At 29.3% G+C, this 23,709-nt stretch overlaps 2 protein-coding genes and 1 long non-coding RNA gene across 4 annotated transcripts; 1 reads left to right on the forward strand and 2 right to left on the reverse strand.

Annotated features, from left to right (window-relative positions):
* Window positions 1-4,391: 4,391 nt before the first annotated feature.
* On the forward strand, window positions 4,392-11,704 carry LOC149056596 (uncharacterized). 2 transcript variants are annotated; one of them, XR_016191149.1, is made up of 4 exons: window positions 4,392-6,349; window positions 6,417-6,485; window positions 9,506-9,610; window positions 9,711-11,704. It is a non-coding gene; the product is annotated as an uncharacterized LOC149056596 (long non-coding RNA). The 2 variants fall into 2 exon arrangements; XR_016191148.1 differs by having other exon boundaries at window positions 4,392-6,317.
* Window positions 11,705-12,615: 911 nt separating this feature from the next.
* Window positions 12,616-17,557, reverse strand: LOC107166968 (sorting nexin-2-like). Its single transcript, XM_015515834.2, has 10 exons — window positions 17,178-17,557; window positions 16,960-17,097; window positions 15,560-15,944; window positions 15,326-15,484; window positions 15,141-15,262; window positions 14,873-15,079; window positions 14,536-14,628; window positions 14,279-14,422; window positions 14,053-14,205; window positions 12,616-13,211 (listed from the first exon to the last, which is right to left on the reverse strand). The coding sequence occupies exons 1-10, from the start codon at window positions 17,262-17,264 to the stop codon at window positions 13,161-13,163; spliced, it is 1,539 nt and encodes a 512-aa protein (XP_015371320.2). The 5' UTR covers window positions 17,265-17,557; the 3' UTR covers window positions 12,616-13,160.
* A 79-nt stretch (window positions 17,558-17,636) lies between these two features.
* Window positions 17,637-20,345, reverse strand: LOC149056597 (uncharacterized). Its single transcript, XM_089223132.1, has 5 exons — window positions 20,295-20,345; window positions 19,540-19,650; window positions 19,265-19,476; window positions 18,284-18,513; window positions 17,637-17,768 (listed from the first exon to the last, which is right to left on the reverse strand). Exons 1-4 carry the CDS (start codon window positions 20,343-20,345, stop codon window positions 18,507-18,509), a joined length of 381 nt encoding a protein of 126 aa, XP_089079258.1. The 3' UTR covers window positions 17,637-17,768; window positions 18,284-18,506.
* Between the last annotated feature and the right edge of the window lie 3,364 nt (window positions 20,346-23,709).

Consider the following 23,709-nt stretch of genomic DNA (forward strand, 5'->3'; position numbering starts at 1 on the left):
GTACGACTCGTATGTGTGCAGTGTGCAACTGTGCGGGTTACCGCTTACCTCGACACGTACGGTTGGCCGTCCGCGTGCGCCTTGCGGCCGCCGAAGATCACATGTAAATACGTGCCCGCACGCACACTCGCCCCGACTTGTTTACAACAACGTGTGGTGGACAGCCCCGCCACCGGCCCACGGGGCCCTGTTGCTGTAATACTGTGTGTGTGTTGTGTTGGCGTGTTGCTGCTTCGGTAGTTCGGTGCGGAGCACACAAATAATATCAAATGTTGTTGTTGTCTGTTTTACCGACACATTTTTAAAATAATTGTTATGATTCCGTTCCTGTTGTGGGGCGCCACTTGGTGGGTGGTGGTGCCCCATTTTTTCCCCAAGTATTAACAATTTTTTTCAATTCCAAAAGGACCGCTGAGACACTGAATGATAGCCATCTCAAAGTTTTTTGGGGCTAAGTCGCTAAGTGTAAATTAATGTGGTTGTCCTTCAATCATAACATGATATGAATTTATGATACAAAAATGTTCAATTAATTTTGCAAAATATTGGATAATATGACAAATTGACAAACTAAGGTCATTCAAATTCATGATACCGGTGTTAATGTAAGTTTAAGTCTCCGCGGGTTCCTATAAAAATAACAGTGACGATTATATTCACCATGCGATACTATAAAAATAATAAAATAAACAATAAATAACGAAAATATTGAACATTTCGACATTCGATAATAGTTGATGGGTAATAAACTAACAACTTTAGTGCTCCCGTAGATATTATAATATCTATGAGTATATCACGTCAACAGGACAGGTAGTAATAAATTTGTACGAAACAATTTGAATACTTTAAATATAGGTATTTTATCATTATTTTTCGCACTCCGGATCTGTGACAATTATGAAATATGACAATTGTTATCATTTAAGATAACCAAAAAGTAGCTTATTTATATAATATAATATTACAATTTAGAGACGCAATAAAATTGTATTATTACAATAATTACTTAGAACAAAAAAGGATTTTAGAAATGATAAGCTCTATACAATGATTAATGACTATAATGATTAATGACTAATGAGTAACACCAAGTAATCCTAATCATGTGCATTACAAACTGACTAACATTAAAATTTTTTTTCAAATATTTGTCCACCCACCTGAAATTCGTAGGAGCCCTTAGGGCTTAGATACTGGTACCAGTGGTACCTACTTTCCTTTAATAGTCCCGACCCTTCACCTCAGAAAATCCCTACTTATAATACCTATGCTTGTGCCCTGTATTAAAATCATATACACCATGATACGTGGATGTGGGTACACGACATATTCGAAGTTGTACTGATATAAATTTAAAATTATAACCAAGTTTAAGCAATTAGTTTCTGTGGTAAAATTAAAATCGATCTGGAGACGCATCTGAAAAATGTATACACTATCACTATACAGTAGGTATACATAATATTGTACGCCGCAGTAGGTATATTTATTATGAGCTGTTTGACAATAAATATCTCGACAGATATTCAAATAATATTTTGACAACAAACTATATATACCTAATATTATTATACAACGCTGATAATATTATAGTATATATATATTTACCAAGCATTGTATTATACCTATATCCATCTTAATATATTGATTTAAATGCAGTTCGTGTCAAGGACAAATAACAATCTCTCCCGTCTTTTTTTCCCCAAATACTATATAATTGTTTTTTTCTCACTCGTTTTAGTTCGTTATTCAGTTAACAAATATATAGTCCTGCAGCAGCAACAGTAATTTCTTTCCATACAAAATGTCACATTCGATACGCATTGTATACAATGGAACGATACAGTTATTATTGTAAAAAAATATATGTATATCATTGAATCCCATAATCGTATTGTATTATAGAAACGAGCGTAGTGTGCTCACGTTATAGGTATAGAACATTTTCTCGTTAACAGATTGGGAGGGACAGTGTGTTTCATTTAAAAACTACCCTGAAGTAAAGGTAAAAACACGCGGCCACCATACATCCCATCGTTAGAGGTCCGTTCAAGTCAATATACTTATATTCAACAATAGTCCTTCCGTGCGATATAATAATACATACTATACTGTTATAGGCTGCAGAATACCATGATATATTATACAGGGTGATTCATGGAGCGTACAACACTCATTATTTCCAAAAGTGTAAATGTTTTTGAAAATATAATTTTACATAGCTTCAAGTCGTACCACTCTACTCCGCTCATCTAAACTTTAAATACCTATATCTCGTAAACTACTTGCCCTAAATTCAATTTTTATGTATCGAAATACTTAGAAAAATATTCTCTTTTGGAATATCAAATTAAAACTACATGTTGTCATTCAAAAAAGTAAAAACCTTAAAAAATTATAGGGATAAAAAATGTTAAAAATATAATTTTTTAATAAAAACATGGTTTTGTAAACGACTTGAAGCTATGTAAAATTATATTTTCAAAAACATTTACACTTTTTAAATTAATGAGTGTTTTACGCTTCATAAATCACCTCGTATATATTAGGTATATACCTAACTATTAATTTCGACGGAATTTACAACCCCAATACAAACTGCACATCGAAATGTCAAATATTCTTATTGGAGTGTATCCGTCGTATTACCACGACGCCCGTACCTTAAAGGTAGTGTTACTACAGTGTGGAGTATATATATATATTTATTATATACAGACACAGAGTAATATTTTAAGCATGTTCATCATGTTTTTAGAGTTTTATTTAACTCATGCACTAAAATTCAGATTTTTGGAATTTTTAAATACTCTTGACGACCATTTTTCGAGTCAATGAAACTTTTTGTACCGCTTAAGAATGATAATCCTGTTATAATATAATTTTTAGTTTTTCAAATAGAAAAATATCAGAAATTTTAAAATATGGACTTTAAATCTACTTAAAAATTCTAAAAATCAGAATTTGAAAAAATGTACTGTAAAAGGAAAAAATCACCCTGTATTATATCTATCGACCTTTTTCCTCTCCACGGTATGCCATTTTTGCTGATATTAAGATATTGGGCCTCTTGAAATATTTTTTGCTTATTTTTTCGCCCTACTAGATTTTTAGGATTTGGCGCCACTGCATGCTTGTATATATGTATAATAATTGTATAAAATTTGGTCGAATATAATATGAACGGCGAATGAATATCGAATACATCGTCGCATAGGTTCAAATATTTCCATTATCTTTCTTCTCCCATCTCACAATTTAGGTGACCTGAATGGCTAAATAACCAATTGTTTATGATGTCTACAACATAGCAAATTTACAACCCGACAATCCGAGCTCAAACTTTTGAAAGTGCCACCCTTTATCATGATTATTTGTCTTATACAGCTGTCGCAAAACGAATTGCTATAATAATAAATATTATAATATGATCACAAAGTAACGAATTTATTTGTATTCGTTTGTGTAGCCCCACTATACGCATAGTTAAAAACTATAACAATGTTTTTAAAATAAAGTAAAATAAATTAGGTGATTGAAATTTGAGTAGATACCTCTGTGCTATAAGTGTTTTCTTTTGAAGAACATTCTGCTTTTGATAATTTTGTAAAACATTAACATGATGAGTATAATATACAAGATACAACGACAAAATTCATAGACATTGCACATCTTAACTGTGTACGAAATATGATATTATTATATATTCGAGACGATTTCTATCTTACACGCAGTACTATTATTATAGTAAAGTTGTCTGCGGTGTTTGGGCAAATTGTGTGCGTTAATATTTAATGTAACTTATTATAGGTACACCGGTACACGGGTATTTCTGGGTGGTATGCCGATTATTAGGTTTTAGGTTTATGTACCACGGTTAACGGTACCTATGTGACGTACGATTTAAGGTGGCTGCGCACCTACTTCGTGTTTCGTGGAGTTGTGATGTTTGTCGGTACAACCTGGTAATAATGGTATAGGACATAGGTAAACATATTCCCGCCACTCATGATAGTAGATAATTGATATTAATATAGTATTTATTATTTATTATGATTTATGATATAATTTTAAATTTATACAAATATGCAATGTATACTATTAAGGATTAACTAGTTAACGAGTTAATCCAGTTAAATGTTAATCAAGTTAATTACATTATTTAAATTTAAAAATGGACAATACTACTGTAACGTGGTCGGGGGAACGACCAGTTAAATATAAGATATCCAGTGAGAGTCGTAGGGCTCTATAGATATAATTACCGTAGCCAGGGGTAGATATATATATATATAACAGGATCTTAAATATATTTAAATAACTAGGATTCCGTTTCACTGTTTCAGTTATCATTAAGTTTTATTATAGATTAAACACTTACAAATAATAATACTCACAAGCTATATAAATTATATTCTATCCAACTATCTGACTGTATCGTAGTTATACGGAGTTCGATGTTTGTTGAGTGTTGAGGTCTAAGGTACACAGTGAACTAACTTACTTCATACATGGTGTGTATTGACCATAGGTCTTACAGTTATGAGTGTGTGTTAATATTATTGTATTGGTCAGCAGTTCATCGTACATAATGTTAAGTGTGTAGACGTGTAGTACATATATATATATTTAGGTATCATGTAACATATTATAATTGTTACACTACAATAGTTATGAATATAATATGAGTCTATATATATCGACGCAAAATCATTATAATTTGTGCATTACAATTAATCAAAAATAGACAGAGGTATGTATTAACAAATTTTATTTTAACTAATATGGGTACTTATTTGTAAAATAAACTGCTGAATCAGAATCTATAATTTAGTATACAATATGGGCAACTAGGTTTTGTAGAGCCCCGGCGTGAAAAATGTTATGGTGCCCCTGTATAATTGTCAATATTTTTAATAATACTCAATATATAGGGAGTCTGTTATAAGTAGGCTTTACTGAATTGCCTATAATATGACTGTACTGTGATGGACTTGGAGCATTTGAAATTAAAATCCACATGAATAAATAAATAAAATATACTTACAAATATATATGAATTCATTTTGAATTTGACACTCAGTTTTTTAGTTTTTACTATTTAAATTTATCATGAAGGCATGAAATAATAATAATTTAAATATTTTTATCAAACATCAGTTACCACACGATGTAAAACTTGAAATATTTTAACTTCACGGTTACGTTTGCTTAGGATAGAATCGTGTGATGTTACCATTTGGTACAAACGGTATTAAAAGTATGGTTCGACGAATCAAAACGTCTGAATAAGAACATCACGACACGAAACACGAAGTAGGTGTGCACTGTGCAGCCACCTTTAGCGTCTTTGACGATTATGTCGTATACTCAATACATATATAATATTATATTTTAATGCGTGCGCGTGTAAAGGTGATGACTGTGGTCGCCGTGCAGTAATATATTGTAATAATATTTATATTCGACGAATTGCATGGAGCAATAGTGCGCATGCGTTAGATTCGACGACACGACGTTGAATATTATAATAACAATATTACAGTAAAGTAAAATAATATGTACCCGGTGGACGGGTTACAAACATAGTAGATACCTAGGTATAAGTTATTAGGTATGTGTTATTATTATGTGTTCTAGTTTTTTTCTTTCGTTGCACACATAGGACTATAGGAGGTACCTACCTTCACCTTCACGGGTGTATAAATATTTAATATATTATAACAACTTTGAGTTTACGGTTCACTGGGCGTCGAGATGGTTATAATACAGAATTCTGTGGTTATAATATTATTATAATTATGTATATTATATGTTATTATGTGATGGAGTATACGTGTATACGCAACATTCCTTGACGCAGATGGGGCGAGGAGACGCAGGGGGACTGAGTACCTCACGAATAATTGTTATTGTTCAGATATTTTAATGTACGCTTACTATTTTGATATGTGAATATCTGATACAGTGGATTATGGAATTATTACGTTCAATATTATTGTGTTTAAACCATATAGGTAAGGTGATAATACCATACGGACTAGTGACCAGTAACCACGGTTGTAGATAGGTACATCTAATATCTACCACTATACAATATATACTTCTAGGTAACCATTAACGAAAAGAATATTTTTTGTCCTAAAAGATAATGTTATACCTATTTATTTCGAAAAATATTCTCATTTGTGAGTTTATCAGATGAAAATTAATATGAAATGTTTGTTTAGAACATTAAATTAAAGTATTTTGTTTATATACCGTTCAATGGTTAAACTGATTTTTAGACAGTATGGAAAAAAATTATTCATATCGTAAGACATATTACATAGAATATATTTAATAAGTAATTACTGAATTAAAATATTTCAAACTATATTATTTATTATTGATCCATTCGAAAAAAATTCCAGTATTACTCAATTATTGCCTCCAGGAGAAGCCTACCACCTGCTTGCACACTTATGGTTAAACATTTTAAAGTAAGTACATAGTATATAATATGCTTTATGGTTTGTTGTAGTATATAATAAAGGGGCTGTGGTTGGTTAAGCATCCACGGTCCCACGGTTAGATTAGGTAAGGTTGACCTAATGTATAGGAACTATAGGCACGCAAATGTTTTTTTGTATCATCTGCAGAGTACCTGCCACAACTCTTTATTTTCCAAAAGTCAAGCATCGTAATAAATGTGTATATGCTGTAAGTCGTAATAATATTATATAAGGTGAATAAGAAAATCAGTGCCACGACCTATATATCTAAGGCGAAGGGGGCAATCCTCTATGTTTGTTGTTTGTCGTCTGTAATATGGGATATGCTTAAATAATATTTTCCAGATGTCCGGGTGGTTATGGAAATATATAGTCATATAGATATTACTCGTACATATATAGAAAATAAAACTGTTCGATCAATTGTCTTTCTCTGCATATTATTTTAAACTATTTATAGACACTGGTTTTTGGTATAGGGGTCTGGTTACACTTATTGGTTCATAAGCATAAGTCACAACATGTCAATGTGTCTACCATGCAGTGTGTCCGATTGTGATCACTGATCACTTTCCGATTTCCCGACGTATAGGTTTAATACATATACGTTATTCAAGATATTTTACACAGAAAAGTTGTACCCATCAGCCTAAAAACATACCTACTTATATATTATAGTTATAGTCTATAACTTATAGATCTGTATTAAAACAATTTTGTTTTCTACAGTGGCGTATTTTGGATGACGTTTCGAGGGGGTGTTCAAAATTTAATGAATATACATAATATACTAAAATAAATGGAGTAAATTATAAAATAAATTTTAATACTAATATTTAGGCATTTTTTTTTTTTTTTTCAACGTGAACTATCATGGGTGGATAGGCCATTTTTGGCCTACCGAAAAATTTTAAAAAGGAACCCCCACATGAAAAAAAAATTAATAATACATTATATTAAAGGGTCCCATTACCGAGATACGAAGGGGGCCCACCGGGAAATGCCCGGTTGCCCAGTAGGCCTATCCGCCCATGTAGACTATTATAACTATTAAAACTGGACTATTCCTTGCCTATAATATTATGATTATATAATTATTATTTCGTTCTTATACGGTACATTATCAGAAAACGAAACAACGATAACGAACTATATGCAATTCTCGGGAGGAGGTACCTATTTATGCGCGTATAATATAATAATTATTGGAACCGCTGTCGCCGAGTATACACTGTGCGTATAAGCGAATAATATGTATAGTATAATAAATTTGTTTGGTGTCTTACACACAGCGCCCCTCAGGCGCCGCTGTAACTGGCGCCGAAACGTCCTGGCGCCCAGACACCAACTGGCTGCATGATCGCTGTATGGCTTGAACGTAAGGCGACGGTGTTTTCGTCTTTACCGATTTTCATATTTTTCCCTTTACAGGCTTTATAAACATTAAAACATAATATAATTTGGAATTTATGTCGCAACATCGAATGTACCTATATGGTATAAATATAAACTATGTTTCCGAGCCCTATGGGTGGTATTTTTTTTTTTTTTTTTGGGGGGGGGGGTTAGATATGTATGATATCCCTTCCTATGGTATCTTTTCTTGAATCGTTAAAATCTAAAATTATTAACTGACGTGTTCAAATGTTTTTGATATATTATTAAAACGTTTTGTGGCGGGTAACTAGTTACGAGGGCACCCGCATGGGGTGCTGGGGGACCATGGCCATCCTCCACTATTTTAATTAACATTAATTATTTTATGACTTGTAAAAAAAAATAGTACCTATGTGGCATGTGCTGTATTATCAGACTTTTACTACTCTGCTCATCTATATTTCTGCGGGCATCCTTGTCTAGTTATTGATTAATAGCTTTGGATTCGTTGATTTTTTCCATATTTTAGATTCGTAGAATAAAAATATAATTACGGAAAAATCGAAATATTTACGCAGCATCAATTTTTTTTGTAATTCAGAAATGAATAACAGGCCCTGAAATAGGGTAATCGGAATAAAAATCCCCGGGAAAAAAAATCCCTCGACGAACGACCCCTGAAAAAAATCCCCGACCCTAGGAAAAAAAATCCCCAGCCTACATTATTACTCACAACCACAACATGAAAATGATTTTAATATTTAATTACAAATAGGTATACTATATATTAAAGTTATCAATCAAAAAATCAATACATTATATAATATTATAAATAATTTTAAATAAATTCTGTAGCGAAATAGTAATAAAAAATATGTAATTACAAATAAATATATTATATTATATTATAGTTATCAGTCAAAAAATCAATATAGGTATTATATAATGTTATAAACAATTTTAAATATAAAAAAATATTTCGAAAATAATAATCACCGTTACTCGTTAGTTATTAGATTGTTTTCTTATATTGTGGCTTATTGAATTTAAAAAATCCGGAATATTTATTCTTCCACTAATAAACCGGGCACAAAGGTCTTTTAATCTTACTTCCGTCCGCATCTGTCCAAGTTTGGTTGTTTTCTTATTGGTTTCTCCAACGTCATCCAATGCTAATTTTGCGCGTAATCCGATGCAACCTAGTTTTTCATTTTTCTTATTAAATGCCAAACTGTGGGATTTTTTTTTTTCGTAAGGCGCTATGTCCGAGAGTAGGTCCGAAGGCCTAGTTCGGACGCCTGTTAGGCAGAATTTCTATTGGGGCACCCGTAGGTTTCTGCCATGCCCCGGAGTGGGGGATGACGGTACTTGTTCTCCGGATACCATGACTTGCCCGGAGAAAAATTTACCATTATTGATCTAATAAGCTTTAAATTTGTTTACAATTTTATTATATAAATTATTGTGTAGCTAGTTCATATTTTCACAATTGAATAATTAATTGTTGTAAAAAAAATGTTTAACTAAAAATATTACAACACTTATTATTATGGTATTACTTATTAAACTGTTGCAATTAAATCATCAGAATTAATAGGTCACATGTAAATTGACCACTTTATTTGTTTAAGAAATGGTTCCCTGTACTCCAGAGAAAAATCTACATCAACCAGAGTCAACAATGCTATTGAAAACAACATACCCAATTAAAAAACATGATTTGCCTAACATGAAAGGTAAATTATTATAAAGTAAAACTATTATTTGTCCTAAATTCCAAATTAATCTACTCGTACCTTTTGTATATTGTTATTTAATCATATTTATTTTTTATAGATATTTTCAACGGTAAATATGTTCTTTATTAGACAAAGAAGCTAGTTTACGAATAAAAAGATTGGATATATCCATAAATCATCATGATGAACAGTTGTTCCAGACGTTCCAGTTGTCAAAAAAAAAAAAATGTGAACTTGAAACAAAACTAACAGAAAAAAAGTAAAAATAACTGTGGGATGTTTAATGCCAATTAAATGGGAAAATCGATTGTTCCATCCTTCCGTGACATTATTTGTTCGGTGTCTATTACTATCGTCATTTGATTAGGTAGTTTGATGTACATTTCATGTACAAGGTGGAAATACTGGATAGCGAGTATCTAAATTATGTTCCTGAGCCCATTACATATAAGATAGATAGGTGTTACTTTATACCTTATTTTATATAATATCAAAGGTATACACTACACCGCACAATGATATAACAATTACTGTAACATTTGAAGTATAAATTATAAATTAATGTAATGTAAAAATTAATGTAAAAAATATAAATTAATGTAATGCAATAATATAATCTGGGGATTTTTTTTCCGGGGTCGTTCGTCGGGGGATTTTTATTCCGGGATTCCTGAAATAGTTAAGGTCAGTTATACAATTTGTAAACTTACGATCCCTCGACCCTCATTAGTTTTCATTAATTCAACAACAAAGTTATAAGAGTACAGCCACTCAGCCACATTATTTTTTCGGTACCGCGAAAAAATAACCCCGTGAAAAATAACCCCAAATGAGATTTTGCAAATCTAAATATTGGTGTTAATATGTCATTGCGTGAAAAAAATTAAAAAATGTTTAATATACCTATTACCTACGTACAATTTTTATGTTCCCACAAATGACGTTAATTTTGGATTCAATGATAAATTATTGATTACCTACAATAAAAACGATTCAGAGCACGATGCCAGTCTGTCTGTCATATCGATCAGATATATAATAACAAGGTACAGCGACAATGTGAAATAATATTATAATGGATAAATTATATAATATTAGAAAGGTACCTTTATCTTTAATGTTCTAATAGAATCGGTAATTTATAAAATTTGTCAAGTCCTGTGAGTTTATTTCTCAGTATTTGGTACTACAGTGTGCTTTCGTATATTATATATTTCTCTGTGCTTTGTTTTAATTTCTATTTGAATAATAATATGGATATACTAGATATTTTTGAGAGCCAGAAGGGCAAAGAAAAGTTGGCATTTAAAAAGTGTATGTATATGTTGTACACAAAGAGTGTTTAAATTTTATAAGGTGGAAATGCTGCAAAAAAAATAGTCACAAATGTCCATGTATTTTAAAAACTTCCGATAAAAAAAACGTTTAATTAAAATTGATCATGATCATTGTATTACACATTTATGGTGAATATTTTTTATTTATATATTATTGACATTTCCATTCGTTTTTACCGTAATTGAAAAAATTGACAATTTGTTTTAAATTATTATTATATTATTGAAATTGAATTGTATTACAAATAGGTAGGTGCCTGCAGTAGTAGCTGTTAGTATAGTTTGCAGCTGTACACCTTACAAATCAATTTTATTATAGGGTTATTTTTTCCGGGGTTATTTATTAGGCAAATCTATTTTTTCATGAGTGTTTGAAATTAAAATTTTGACGAAATTGAATATTTGCATGTTAAAGGTTATTAGATTCTGAGCGGAGCAAGGAATGTATTGATTTTACCATGATGTGTGTTTCTTTTTAGATTCTGAAAAACGAAGTGATGAATGTATTGATTTTACCATGATGTGTTTTTTTTGTTTTTGTTTCTGTGTACAGCTTAACTAGTCGAAATTATGCTTCAATTTCAAACTTTGGGGGTGGTTTCCGATGTAAAATTGAATATCCTTGGTGCATTATAGAGGTCAAAAGTAAACATTTTCCAACAGTTTGTTAGACCAAATGTTTATGTAGTGTTATCTATATACAGTTTAATTTTCAAAAATTTTTTGACTTTTTTGAGTTATAAATGTATAATGCAGTTGAAAAATAAAATAAATTCATAGTCATAATTTGTTTTTATAAGCATTCAAAGTTTGAATTTTGACAAAATACGTAAAAATCACAAAAATTCACAAATTATTTTTAACTAGAAATTCACAAAAAATGTTCTTTATAAATCTAAGATTTGAAAATTTAATACAAGATTCATTATAAGTTTGTCAATCTTTATCACAAAAAAAAAAAATGCTCACCAGAAATTCAGAAATTAAATTACATTTTTACGAGCGTTTGACATTTAAATTTTTACAATATTGGATTTTCATTATAAATTTATCATTTAGCGATTTTCTTATTTTGGTGTAACTCTAAAACAAATGATCGCAGATATTTGAAATTTTAACTGAATGTTTATATAGGCATTTTCTATATTTTCAAAATATTTTGATTTGTTTTGAGCTGTTGTCTATAACAATTAAATTTTTTAACTTTTTTAGTTTTTTTTTTATATAAATATCGATTAAAATTTATTTGTTAGGTAGAAAAACTTGAAAATTTAATACAAGGCTCCTAACACATTGTTACAATGAAGTTGATACCCTGTCATAGAATCATTTTTTTTTTTTTGAAGGATGAGTAAAGTCCCAATTTTTTACTATGCATGTCTTATAAATGAAGTCTGTACATGCGTATAAGGTATATTTATCATAATATTAAGTAAAAAAGTATATTATATAAATTAATACATAATAATTATGCATTTAAGTGGATAATATAAAGTTAGTGTTGTTATGTTGGTGATAAAATATAATAATTTCCACTGTGTTTCTAATTTAGATTGTTGCTTCAGATTCAGAACACTTTTTTTCGAGTTCTGCCAACAGTATGTACCTACATAAAAATAAAATAAATATTTTTAAGTTGAATATAGAATAAAAAAAGACTAGTAGTTCCAAAACTTATAGATGACTGATTTAATTGGTAAATGTATATTATATATAATAATTTTAACAATAAATAATTTATAACTAGTATCAAATTATTTGTTTCCGTAATTTATAATAGGCGATTACACAAGATTGTGAAATGTACCAATAACAACAATACAATAAAGATAATTGGTTTTACAATAATTAATAGCAAATAGGTAAACATCAATAATTATTGTAATATAAATATACATGTTAAGTGTGTGTATATATATATATGTATTTATGGATTGATAATATAAAAATAAAGATAAATTAATGTAATAGAATATTAAAAAAAAAATATATATAATAATAATATTACTGGAGAAATACACGAGTATTTTGGGATAAATAATGAACTCAACACAATATGATAAACACTTAATTAAAAAAACAAATTTGAGTAGTACATTTTGAATTTATGACTCTATATATGCTTCCAATATATTTCCAGCAAATTCTAAAATGTGAACTGGTTCTTTACGCTTGTTAGAAGCCAAATCACTTGGGTCATTAGAATTGGGTCAGGCTATGGCTTTAGCTTCAGGAATAAACGCTTGCCAATGTTTTATAATCTAAGAAAAAATAAATTTGTCAAAATAAAAGTATTTCAAACTATAATACCATTGAGCGCAAAATAGAGGAGTAGTTTCAATAATTACATTTGAGCTGATTAGGGATTAAAACATGAATATTTATTAAATTTCTAGCTGATTATGAACGGTATTGATAAATTAAATGCTCTAGATTTACCCCATTTTAAATACTATTAAATGTAAACTACACAATTTTTAACATAATTTGGGTTGTTTCGACCAAATATAAAATACTGGTGTAAAATTATTTCCAATCTGATTGGACCAATCATATTAACTATTTTATTTTCCAGGTAACATAACACCTATGAAACGGCAGGATATCAATACTAATTCATTGGTTTTGTAAAATGAATTTATACAACTTATAAGAATTTTTAAATTGTAATAATTTATACAATAACTTGCATAAAAATTAAAAGTTTGGAAATAAATGAATTCACTCAGATTTTAAAAGTAATAGCACAGGTTCTGCCAAACATAAATTTATGATGTTGTGCATGGAGTAGAGGGGAAAAACAAATAGTGTGTGACACCCTCCTTAATGTATTACGCTGTGTCCTACGTAAACGCGACGAACGCGGCGAGTGTGGACGAATTCTATCCTGACCATGCTGTTCCTTTTCCGCGTCGCGACGCGATGTGACAAAATACAAGCTGTTTTGTTTTTTGCCGCGTTCACGTAGGACACAGCGTTAATATAATCAACCAAGAAATTCTTAATCATAAAAAAAAATTATTTTCAATTTAATTTTTTGTTTTCACACTAAATGTTATAATATAGTAACTAGTTTAAAAATATATAAAATGATAATGTTACCTGAGTTTGATGATTTATCATTTCTTCAAGATATGATGATATAACTGTCTTAAACTCTTTGATTCGGTTTATCTCAAACTGTTCAAATTCTACTTTAATGGTTTTAGAAATTTGATCAAATTCATCTTGACATCTGGATAATTTGGCTTCCCACTAAAAACAAAACAATAATAATAATTATTTTTTATTGATTATTAAAACTATTATTAGTTACTATAGAATTTACCTCAGACACTTCATTTGTAACAAAGCCTACTTTGTCTAAACGTCCCGTAAGTTCTAGCTTGGTTTTTTGTTCCCGCTTTTTCGTTAATATCATTTGTGCATGTTGCATGTTTTGATAGACTTTAACTCGTTCATGAAATACATTCTAGAGAAATTTTAAGCAAATAATTTTAATAATAATAGTATAATCACAGATTGAATATATATATTTTATTTTATCTGTGATATTTATAGGGAATTGAATTAAGTATGACATACTTTTACAGCTCCAATAAGGCCAATATAATCCTTTAACAGTTCACAAAAAATAGAGAAATCTGTATTGGCTTGTTCAGTTCTTACAGATTCAACCTATAATATACAAATAATAATGAAAAAAAATTGCATTATAAAGATTTAATTGCGAGTGTCACATAATATTTTTATTATTAATAGTTGACCAAAAACTTTTAGTTGATGGAAAATTTATTAAAGATTAAAATAGTAAATTACATATTATAGTGGGTATTATTGTGATAATATTCAATAATTTAATTAATACAAAATAATTGCAAGACAAAAAAAATTCATAAAACTGCGTGGATTAATATTTAACCTTTTCAAATACATCGGCAAGTTGTGATAAAGCGCGAGACAATCCAGTATGTTCTTCACAGTTACTCAATACTGCCGCAGATTTTGCAAAAGATCCACTTGAATTTGCTAATTCCTTACGGTTAATCACTAATGCTTCAACAGCTCCATGTAAATTGCGAAGTTGCAAATCCAAATTTTCTATTTGTACTTCTTTTTCTTCAAACCACTAAAAATTTTTCATTAATTCATGAAGTTAAAAAAAAAATAATGAATAAAACTATAGTTACTGGTTCATTTTCGTCCATTTTATAAGTGATTTTGTTAACAGTTTCTCCAACTTTATTAAAAAGTCTCATGACGCCAGCACCGCTTAATGCAGATGTACTAGTAGCCTTTGGAAGTTCACAATCTAAACAAGTTTTATTAAGGACAAATTATTATGTATCAATCATGATAAAAATGTATAAAATACCTTGTTCTAGGAAATCACAAAAGCTTTTATCGTTCCGAAGAATTGGATGTAGAGCAATCCTTTTTAAAAATCTTTCTAATGCCAAACGCCTTTTTTCTATAAATTCTGCTGATGTTGCTTGATCTGATTGGTTTCCAGATATTTTAATTCTGGTCGAACCTTTATACAATTTGAAAATATTAGATTTATCTTATTTTATTTCATACATATACAATTTGTTTATGCCGCGTATACCTAACATATTTTTTTGAGGAGCCGGGGGTATGAGACGCCCATTTCTTAAATATTTTTCTGTTAGCTTATTATGTAATCCTAAGAAATCACTGAACCTTCTAAGCACTGCCATATTATTAGTTTTAAACATAGTCATATTTGTACGAGTAACAACTCTATATGCAACATATGAGCTCATGCCTTCTCCAACCTTAGTTGTCTCAGATATGGATATTTTAATAAAACCGTTTTCAACATTTTCAAAGTTTATATCGTTGGTAGACACTTTTGGTATATTCTCTTCTTGATTAACTTCTTCAGAAACTGAAGGAGTATCGCTTTCTTTTAAATTGATTTCATCTTCAAATCCATTAGAAATTACATTTTTACTAGTCATCTGCTGCACCTTAAACAATAATAATAAAAATAAATAATTAAATAATAAACGTATTAGTGCCAAAAACTATTAGGTATAGTTAATATTTAATTTGTATGTTACTCATGTTTCTTAAAAATGCACTGATATTTAATTATCACAATGTTAATGGGTAAAAAAATAAAAATAAAAATACACATCATAGTAAAACATAAAATTAAACAAACTCTATTTAGGTAAGCATTCAATTATTTGTATAAAATATAAACACAATACACTGTGAAGGCATTAAAAAAATCATAGTTATAACATTAACTTTGTTTTCATTGGGATATTTATTTTTTAATGAATAAAATTAATTAAGAAAGAATAAATAAAACATAATATTTATTTATTATATTAATGAAATTATTTGATAATACAAAAATTAATCCAACACATATTATGTCTAGATTTCGGATGGAAAAATCAGAAGTTAGGTTGACATATTTTGTAAATTATGATAATAAACTGATATATATATATATAAACATAACAAAGACAATTTACAGTTTACTGCATAATGTAAGGTATTATAGCTAATAATTATTTTCAAATAAATGGGAGGAAATTGATATCAATGATAAATACTGATAATAAACATATAATAGACATTAAAGTAAAATAGTATATTTATATATTACAGTATTAAGATAAGACATTGCCATTAGTCATTACTCATAGTTGAGATTTGATAATAAACAATTTCAAATGAAAATATAATTTATAATAAGAGATATTTGGATACCATACTTAGATAAATATCTATACACTTTTTGTGTGACTGATTTTAATGACAAATTTTATTTGGTTTGGACACTATTATTAAATAACATATTTTAAATCTTTGCTTTAATTGGTACAAATCTATTTAATTGATTAGGGTTGTCCCCTACTAGAATCCTGCAACATTTACTGTAGCCTGAAGGTACCCATATTAGTATTTATTTTTTTTATTACACTAAATTACAATTTCTCGTGCCTTATAACCATTGGCAAAACTCACCTCTTTATGATCATTGTTTAACAGTTCATCTGATTCAAGCAGTGTGGATGATTCTTCATTTAAACTAATGTTGGTCAATGGGGGAGGAACTGTTGCTAACGATGCGAAAAGCTCTTCATTGCGTATACTGCTAAGATCCTTAAAACAGAATAGAAGATCAGGTTAAAACAATTTTCTTTTTACCTGAAACGCCCAAAACAAACACCACAGCTACTCACATCTATTGTTGAACTGAAAATATCGTCGTCCTCGTCATCAACTGGATCGTCTGGGACCATCATGGGCGGTAATTTTTCGTCAGTCATAATCTAAAACCTCTGGAAAAAATTCCAGTAGCGAAAGGTTACGCAATTACGCGATGAATGGATTTCGTTTGTCACGTCACTTCTAGACAGAAAAATCGAAGGAGAAAAACAGATAAAAAATAAACGAACAAATTGCGACCTCGATCCGATTTCTACAAATATGGATGATTCGTGCGTATAATAAGCACAGCCAAATTTGTCTTGTTAAGTCGTAAGCTATAATGTACTCTTGCAACTTGTTCTTTGTTTGTGAATCTGGTAGTAAGTACGATATAAAGTTTGTATGACAAGTCGAGGAATACTAAATACTAAATACTAAATAGTAAATAGTAATAATAATATCTATCACGTCTGCAAAACGCCCGTATTCATTATGCGGTGATAACAGACGTCGGTATAAAGATAACGATCGAACGGTAGGCCATGTGCGGTTGGCTGCACTGGTTTTCGCACATAGTCTTAAATCTATTCTACCTAGTATGTCTATTCTATGTTCTAAATTTACTAAAAAGGAAAACATAAAAAAAAAAAATGTAATAATTATTAATTACTCAAAAATCGTGTTTTAATGACTTATAATATTAAGTTAAACTTTTGCAATTATATTTAAATTCTGAAATGTATTAATGTATTTCGTTATATTCACTACTATAAATGTCTTTGTTATATTTTATTATAATCTTAATATTTAATCTATCGGCGTTGACTATGATATTCAAAGTTCCATCATTGCTTGAAAAATCATAGAAAATGTTGGTCAGGTAATTTCTTTAACAATTTTACTAAAAATAAGTTTGTTGAATTCAATATTTTAAAAATCACCAAATATTTTAATTTTTAATTCTTATAAACAAAACAGGAGATAAGAATATTTTTAAATCCATCAAATTGTTATTCTGTAAAAATAAGTTATGATACTTTTGATTTGGAAATATCTTAAAATTTTTTTAATTGAAATATACCTACATTTGTAGATATAAATTAAAACAAATTAGATTATTAGATAGGTTGGTACTTACTCATTTTGTAGAATGTTATATTGTTATTACACCGGTTTCAAATGAATGTTCTAGTTTTTTATGAAAATATGCCATTGAGTCTTTGTTGTTTTTTGTCTGAGTTTTTGAATTTTGATATTTTAAAGCTATTTTACAAAATGACACATGTTTTTTCTAATTATGATTACTTAATTTTAATTTTTTTTAGCACACACGCAGACTAAATTGTTCAATGAGACATTTTTTACGATCTGAAAAATAAAAAGATAAAAATTAAAAATATCTTTATGTCTAACTATAACTTTTAACCATTTTATTTATGATTATTATTTATTATTTGTGCTTAGGACTTGTAGCATTTGCATAATATTTGTTACAAATATCACAGAAATAGTAGAATACTAAATCAATACGTTTCACAAAGCTACCTAGTTTTGACATTTTATTTTGCGTATAAATGCATATTTGAAAATATTTTAAATGCACCTGAGTTTAAGGCAGACTATTAATTAGGAACAATTCTACTTTAGCTCCCAAGCGATTTTTTGAATTTTTTTTTTGCAAAATGTGTGTTTTTGTATGCTTAATTTGATGGCACTTTAAAAAAAGTCGCTCAAACTTCTAATAGAAGTTATGTTGAAAAAACTTCAAAATGCTCAATTTTTCAAAAAATAGTGTTTTTGAGTTAAAAATATCAATACCTAAACATTTTGGAAATTTTTATTTTTCATTCGGTGTGTAATGACATAAAGAAGTTTTTAGTGTAATAATTGTGTAATGTGATCTAACTAGTAACATAGCTTTGTGTAATATAAATATAATAATACATTAAAAATTTATTTTTATTTAAAATAATATAAAATCAATTATTAGTTGAACTCATCTTCCGAATCATCTGAATTTGAAGTATCAGAATGTTCAGCAACTACAACCTTCTGCATTTGTCTGGAAGGTTCGTACACTACACGAGCAAGTTGAAAAAATTCAGATAAAGGGTCTAACCTTGATGCTCGGCATGACTTCAGGAACATATATTTGGCCAGATAACCTGCATAGAAGTGCTTTTTTCTAGAATACTGCGCCATTGACGCTTTTGCATGACGCCACATTCCCTCAACATTGTTTGTGTGGGCGCCAGTTTCAGGATTTTTAAATTGTATTGAGTGATTCACCGTCAAATGTTGATACCCATTATCTTTCAAGCAATCGTAACTCTGAATTTATATTTGATGTTAAATAACCTGATTTAATTAGATTTTATAATATCGTAAACTTACTTTCCAACATTCATTAATTATCGTAGTTCCTGGCAAAATCCAATCCGTTATTGCCGCCAACAACGTATCCTTGTCCCGGCCAGTGTTGGGAACAGATAACAAAAAAATCATCTGGATAAAGATAAAGATAACAACACTAAATTTTATCTAAGATACAGATAAAAGATAAACAAATTTAATTCATCTAACAAAAAGATAAAAGATAAAAATATTTTATCCAGATAAATAACAGATAATTATAGAAATTAAAATTAAAACAACTAATTTAAAAAAACATATATAATATCATGTAAGTACATGCCTATAATAATATGTTTATTTTCGACTTAACTTATTATATCATGATGTGTATCACCAAACATTAACTTCAACACATATAATTATATAAGGAACCAATAAGATCCAAGGGGCTCTAGGGAGTAACAAAGTATAAATAAAAATTTGGGAAGTCACCCTGCTGAAGAAGTTGTCGAGTGGACCAAAAACAAAATTCACATAGTTAATAATATTTTTGGTACAGATCTATCTAATTTTCACTAAAAAATGTATCTTTTAAATTTATTTAGATAAGTCAAATATTTATCTAAAATAAATACTTAGATAACTTATATTTATTTATCTAGATAAGATAAAAGATAAAATAATTATTATCTGGATAATTTATCTAGATAAGTCCTAACACTGGTCCCGGCGTTCAACAGGAACTAAGAAACATCTCCCAGTTTCACGTTCCACGCCACCAAACACCCACTGACCTTCGACACGATGGCCTCTATGGTATTTCCTTTTGCCGAATTTTGACTCATCTATTTCTACGATTTTTCCTTCACCACCTATGTATAATTATAATTATTTATAATTATAAAATGTCTACTAAAATGTGAAATGCAAAAAATGTGACTGCGCGTAGTGTTTCGGCACTCGTCGCTATACGCTCCTCGGCGCCGTCACTCCGCTCCGTACAAATCGAAAATATCCCTCGACTTGCTATGCAACGCCACCTAAAGTAGATATCTAAATACATTTAACCCGCTTCTGAGTCAATATAATTATTTAATATATAATCCATAAATTCTTGTATTCGTTGATCATTTGGTTGAATAGAAATTAGATCTTCTATCAAACAATCTGCAACTTCCTCAGGGTTTAAGAATGGTAATTCAAAAAAATATTTAAAGTATTTACCTTGTTCAGAATCTTGTTTATATTCATTACTAAGTCCTAAAGTTTATATTTTTCTCCACCAGCTTTGTGCAATGTGAAACCGACAGCCCTTAATAATAATATCTGACCATGTTGAAAGAGCGCCTAAATGAATTGCGTTCTCGAAATCTGCATAATATATGAATTCTGGTTTAAAAATTAAATTAATCTTAATAAATTCGTCGACTAATAATTGAAAAGTTTGTGTATATATTTGAGTGCTTTTATCTTTGAGTAAGCAAAAAATTAAAGGAATGTAAAGGTTGTTATGCATTGTGTGGATTGTAAACATTTGAGTAAACATCATCTTTGGAACACTTTTGAATGTTCCATCTATACATAAATAATATTTTTCGAGCATAACAATTTTAAGTTTTCTACTGGAATATTATAATATTACTAACTTTATCATAAACTAATAAAAAAAATTCGTCTCTATTCGTTGTTAGTTTTAAATCATTTAGAACATTATGAACATCGTCAATAGTTTTTGGAATTTTTGGTTGTATAGCTTTTCTAGCATTATAAATATTTTTTCGAATGAAATTACAATCATTATGAGTTAAATTGAGATCATCATTTTTTAATTCACGATGCAATATTTTAGAAGACCTTTCGCAAATATCTTCTAAGCCTTTTCTTTTGGCACTATTACTAATCGCCTGTCTAAGTAATATACTTTCTTCAGTAGGTACATGCGTGATTATGCGATAATGACTCGTCGATCAATACATTATTTTTACATTTAAACGTTTGACCAAACGATGTTATGTATCCTAGGTTTTGTATAAGGCTATGTATTTAATATGTAGTACCTATCTAGTGGCGCATATAGAAATTAATTTCGGGGGGGGGGGGATAAAAAAATTTATCTACCTATAGGTAATCAATATTATAAACTAACTTTATTTTAATAATTATATACATTAAATTAAATCATTAAATTGAATTGTAGGTGATGGCCACGATCGTCATCTGTTGTCAGAATTTTTTCTAACAAAAAAATAAAAAAAAAATTTTAAAAGCATAAATATTAAATATAATATTATAAAAATTCGCCTACGCGCCGGACTAGACGGGGACTGAATTATAATATAATATCAAAAGTTATTCATCGGCATTGACGATTCAGTATGAAACTATAAATAACATAATAATAAAAAATTATATATAAGTATTTAGCATATTAAATAAGTGGTTGTCGTCGTGGTCGGCCCGACGCACGGCGAAAACGCAAACAGAGAATATGATACACGATATAATAATAATAATAATAATAATATGAAAATCACTACAGAATAAAACACATAGGTACCTATATTAATATATTATATATTTATATAAGTTAAATTAAAGGACAAAATCAAATTAGCGAGCCAGATATGCGAATTCGTTTATAAATTCTTGAGTGTCTATTGAAATACTTCGATGAATTGACATGAGGGCTAATCCTATTAGTCAATTTTCGCTTTTACTATTTCTCAAGTACGACTTCAATCTTTTTAACGTTGAAAAGGATCTTTCAGATGACGCTGTTGAGTAGAGAATCCTGAGGATGAATGTAATATTACATTACATTACTAACTCAACCAAAAATAACCCATTAACTATTAACTAATATACGAATTACGATTTACGATTATTAATACAAAATATAAGAATAAAAAATATTCTAATCTCGGCAAGAATACAGACATTATCTAGATAAAATTATCTAGATGAGTAAAAAATGTATCTTAGATAATTAATTAGATAACTTGGAATTATTTATCTAGATAAGATAAAAGATGACTAAAAATCTATCTAGATAATTTATCTAGATAAATTTATCTTGATAAGTCCCAACACTGCAGTGACTTTCGACGAAATTGTCTTTCGCTCCGAAGGACTTACCAAGATCGACTCAAGCGTCCCGGACAGCCAGGAGTCCAGGAAGCGAGATTCTCATTCACCTCGGCCAGGAAACACCTGCGCACTGCCATTAGGGAGGCGAAAAGAAAGTGCTGGTCGGACCTGTGCGCGCAGGTCGAGGATGTGAGGATGAAAAAAAAGGTACTCAATAGAATATGAGTAAATAGAAAAAATAACTTAAACAATATCTATTAATAATACAAACATCAACCATTGAAATATTTCTCCTTACATACTATTTAATTTGGACAAAATTTGCATCATTTAACCAAATGCTTTGTTTAGTAAAACTAATAAACTTCTTATATTAACCTTACATATTCCACGAAGCTAAAAATTGTAGTGCTTGTGCAATTTTCGTAGCGTAAAAATCTCAATCTAAATAATAATAATAAAAACAGGTATTCCGTTTAAATAAATAATAAAATATCAATTCCTACGAACTTATTATACTATAAATATTTTAATTAATACAATATTACATTTGATGGCCGTAGCCCATAAGCGCAAAATTATATGACCCAACCACAACCCAAAACCGCAATAAAAAAAAAAGCGGGTAAGTCGTGGATGTCGCTGTGCTGTACTGTAGGTTACTGTAATGGATGGGATTAAATTTGAATGCAATGATAGGTATCATTGTATACGAAAAACGATTCTGAACGGAGATGATTTGTCAGTCTAAGATATATTATATTTAAATATTGTCATATATTCTATTTTGAAATAAATATTTTATTTTTCAATTAAGACGCATTTTGCATATGGCATGGTTAATCAATATTAGTGTAGTTATCATGTAATTATCATAATTCATAATACTTTATATTATCATAGATATACATGTACCTGGTTTGAGGATAAATCGTTATCATTACGCTATTTCATAAAAATTTAAAACTCAAACGCTCAAAACATTTTTCCTATAATGACGCTTCAAATTTTCTCTATAGCTATTTGAAGAAAAATTTATGGAAACCTTGGTGTTAAATTTTATAACCTAAGATATAAATACAAACAATATTATGAATTTTGAACTACAAAATAATTTGCAAA

This window comes from Diuraphis noxia, unplaced genomic scaffold (assembly GCF_037042655.1).
Source record: "Diuraphis noxia isolate RWA-SAM2 unplaced genomic scaffold, SU_Dnox_SAM2 contig0003, whole genome shotgun sequence".
Lineage (NCBI taxonomy): Eukaryota > Metazoa > Arthropoda > Insecta > Hemiptera > Aphididae > Diuraphis > Diuraphis noxia.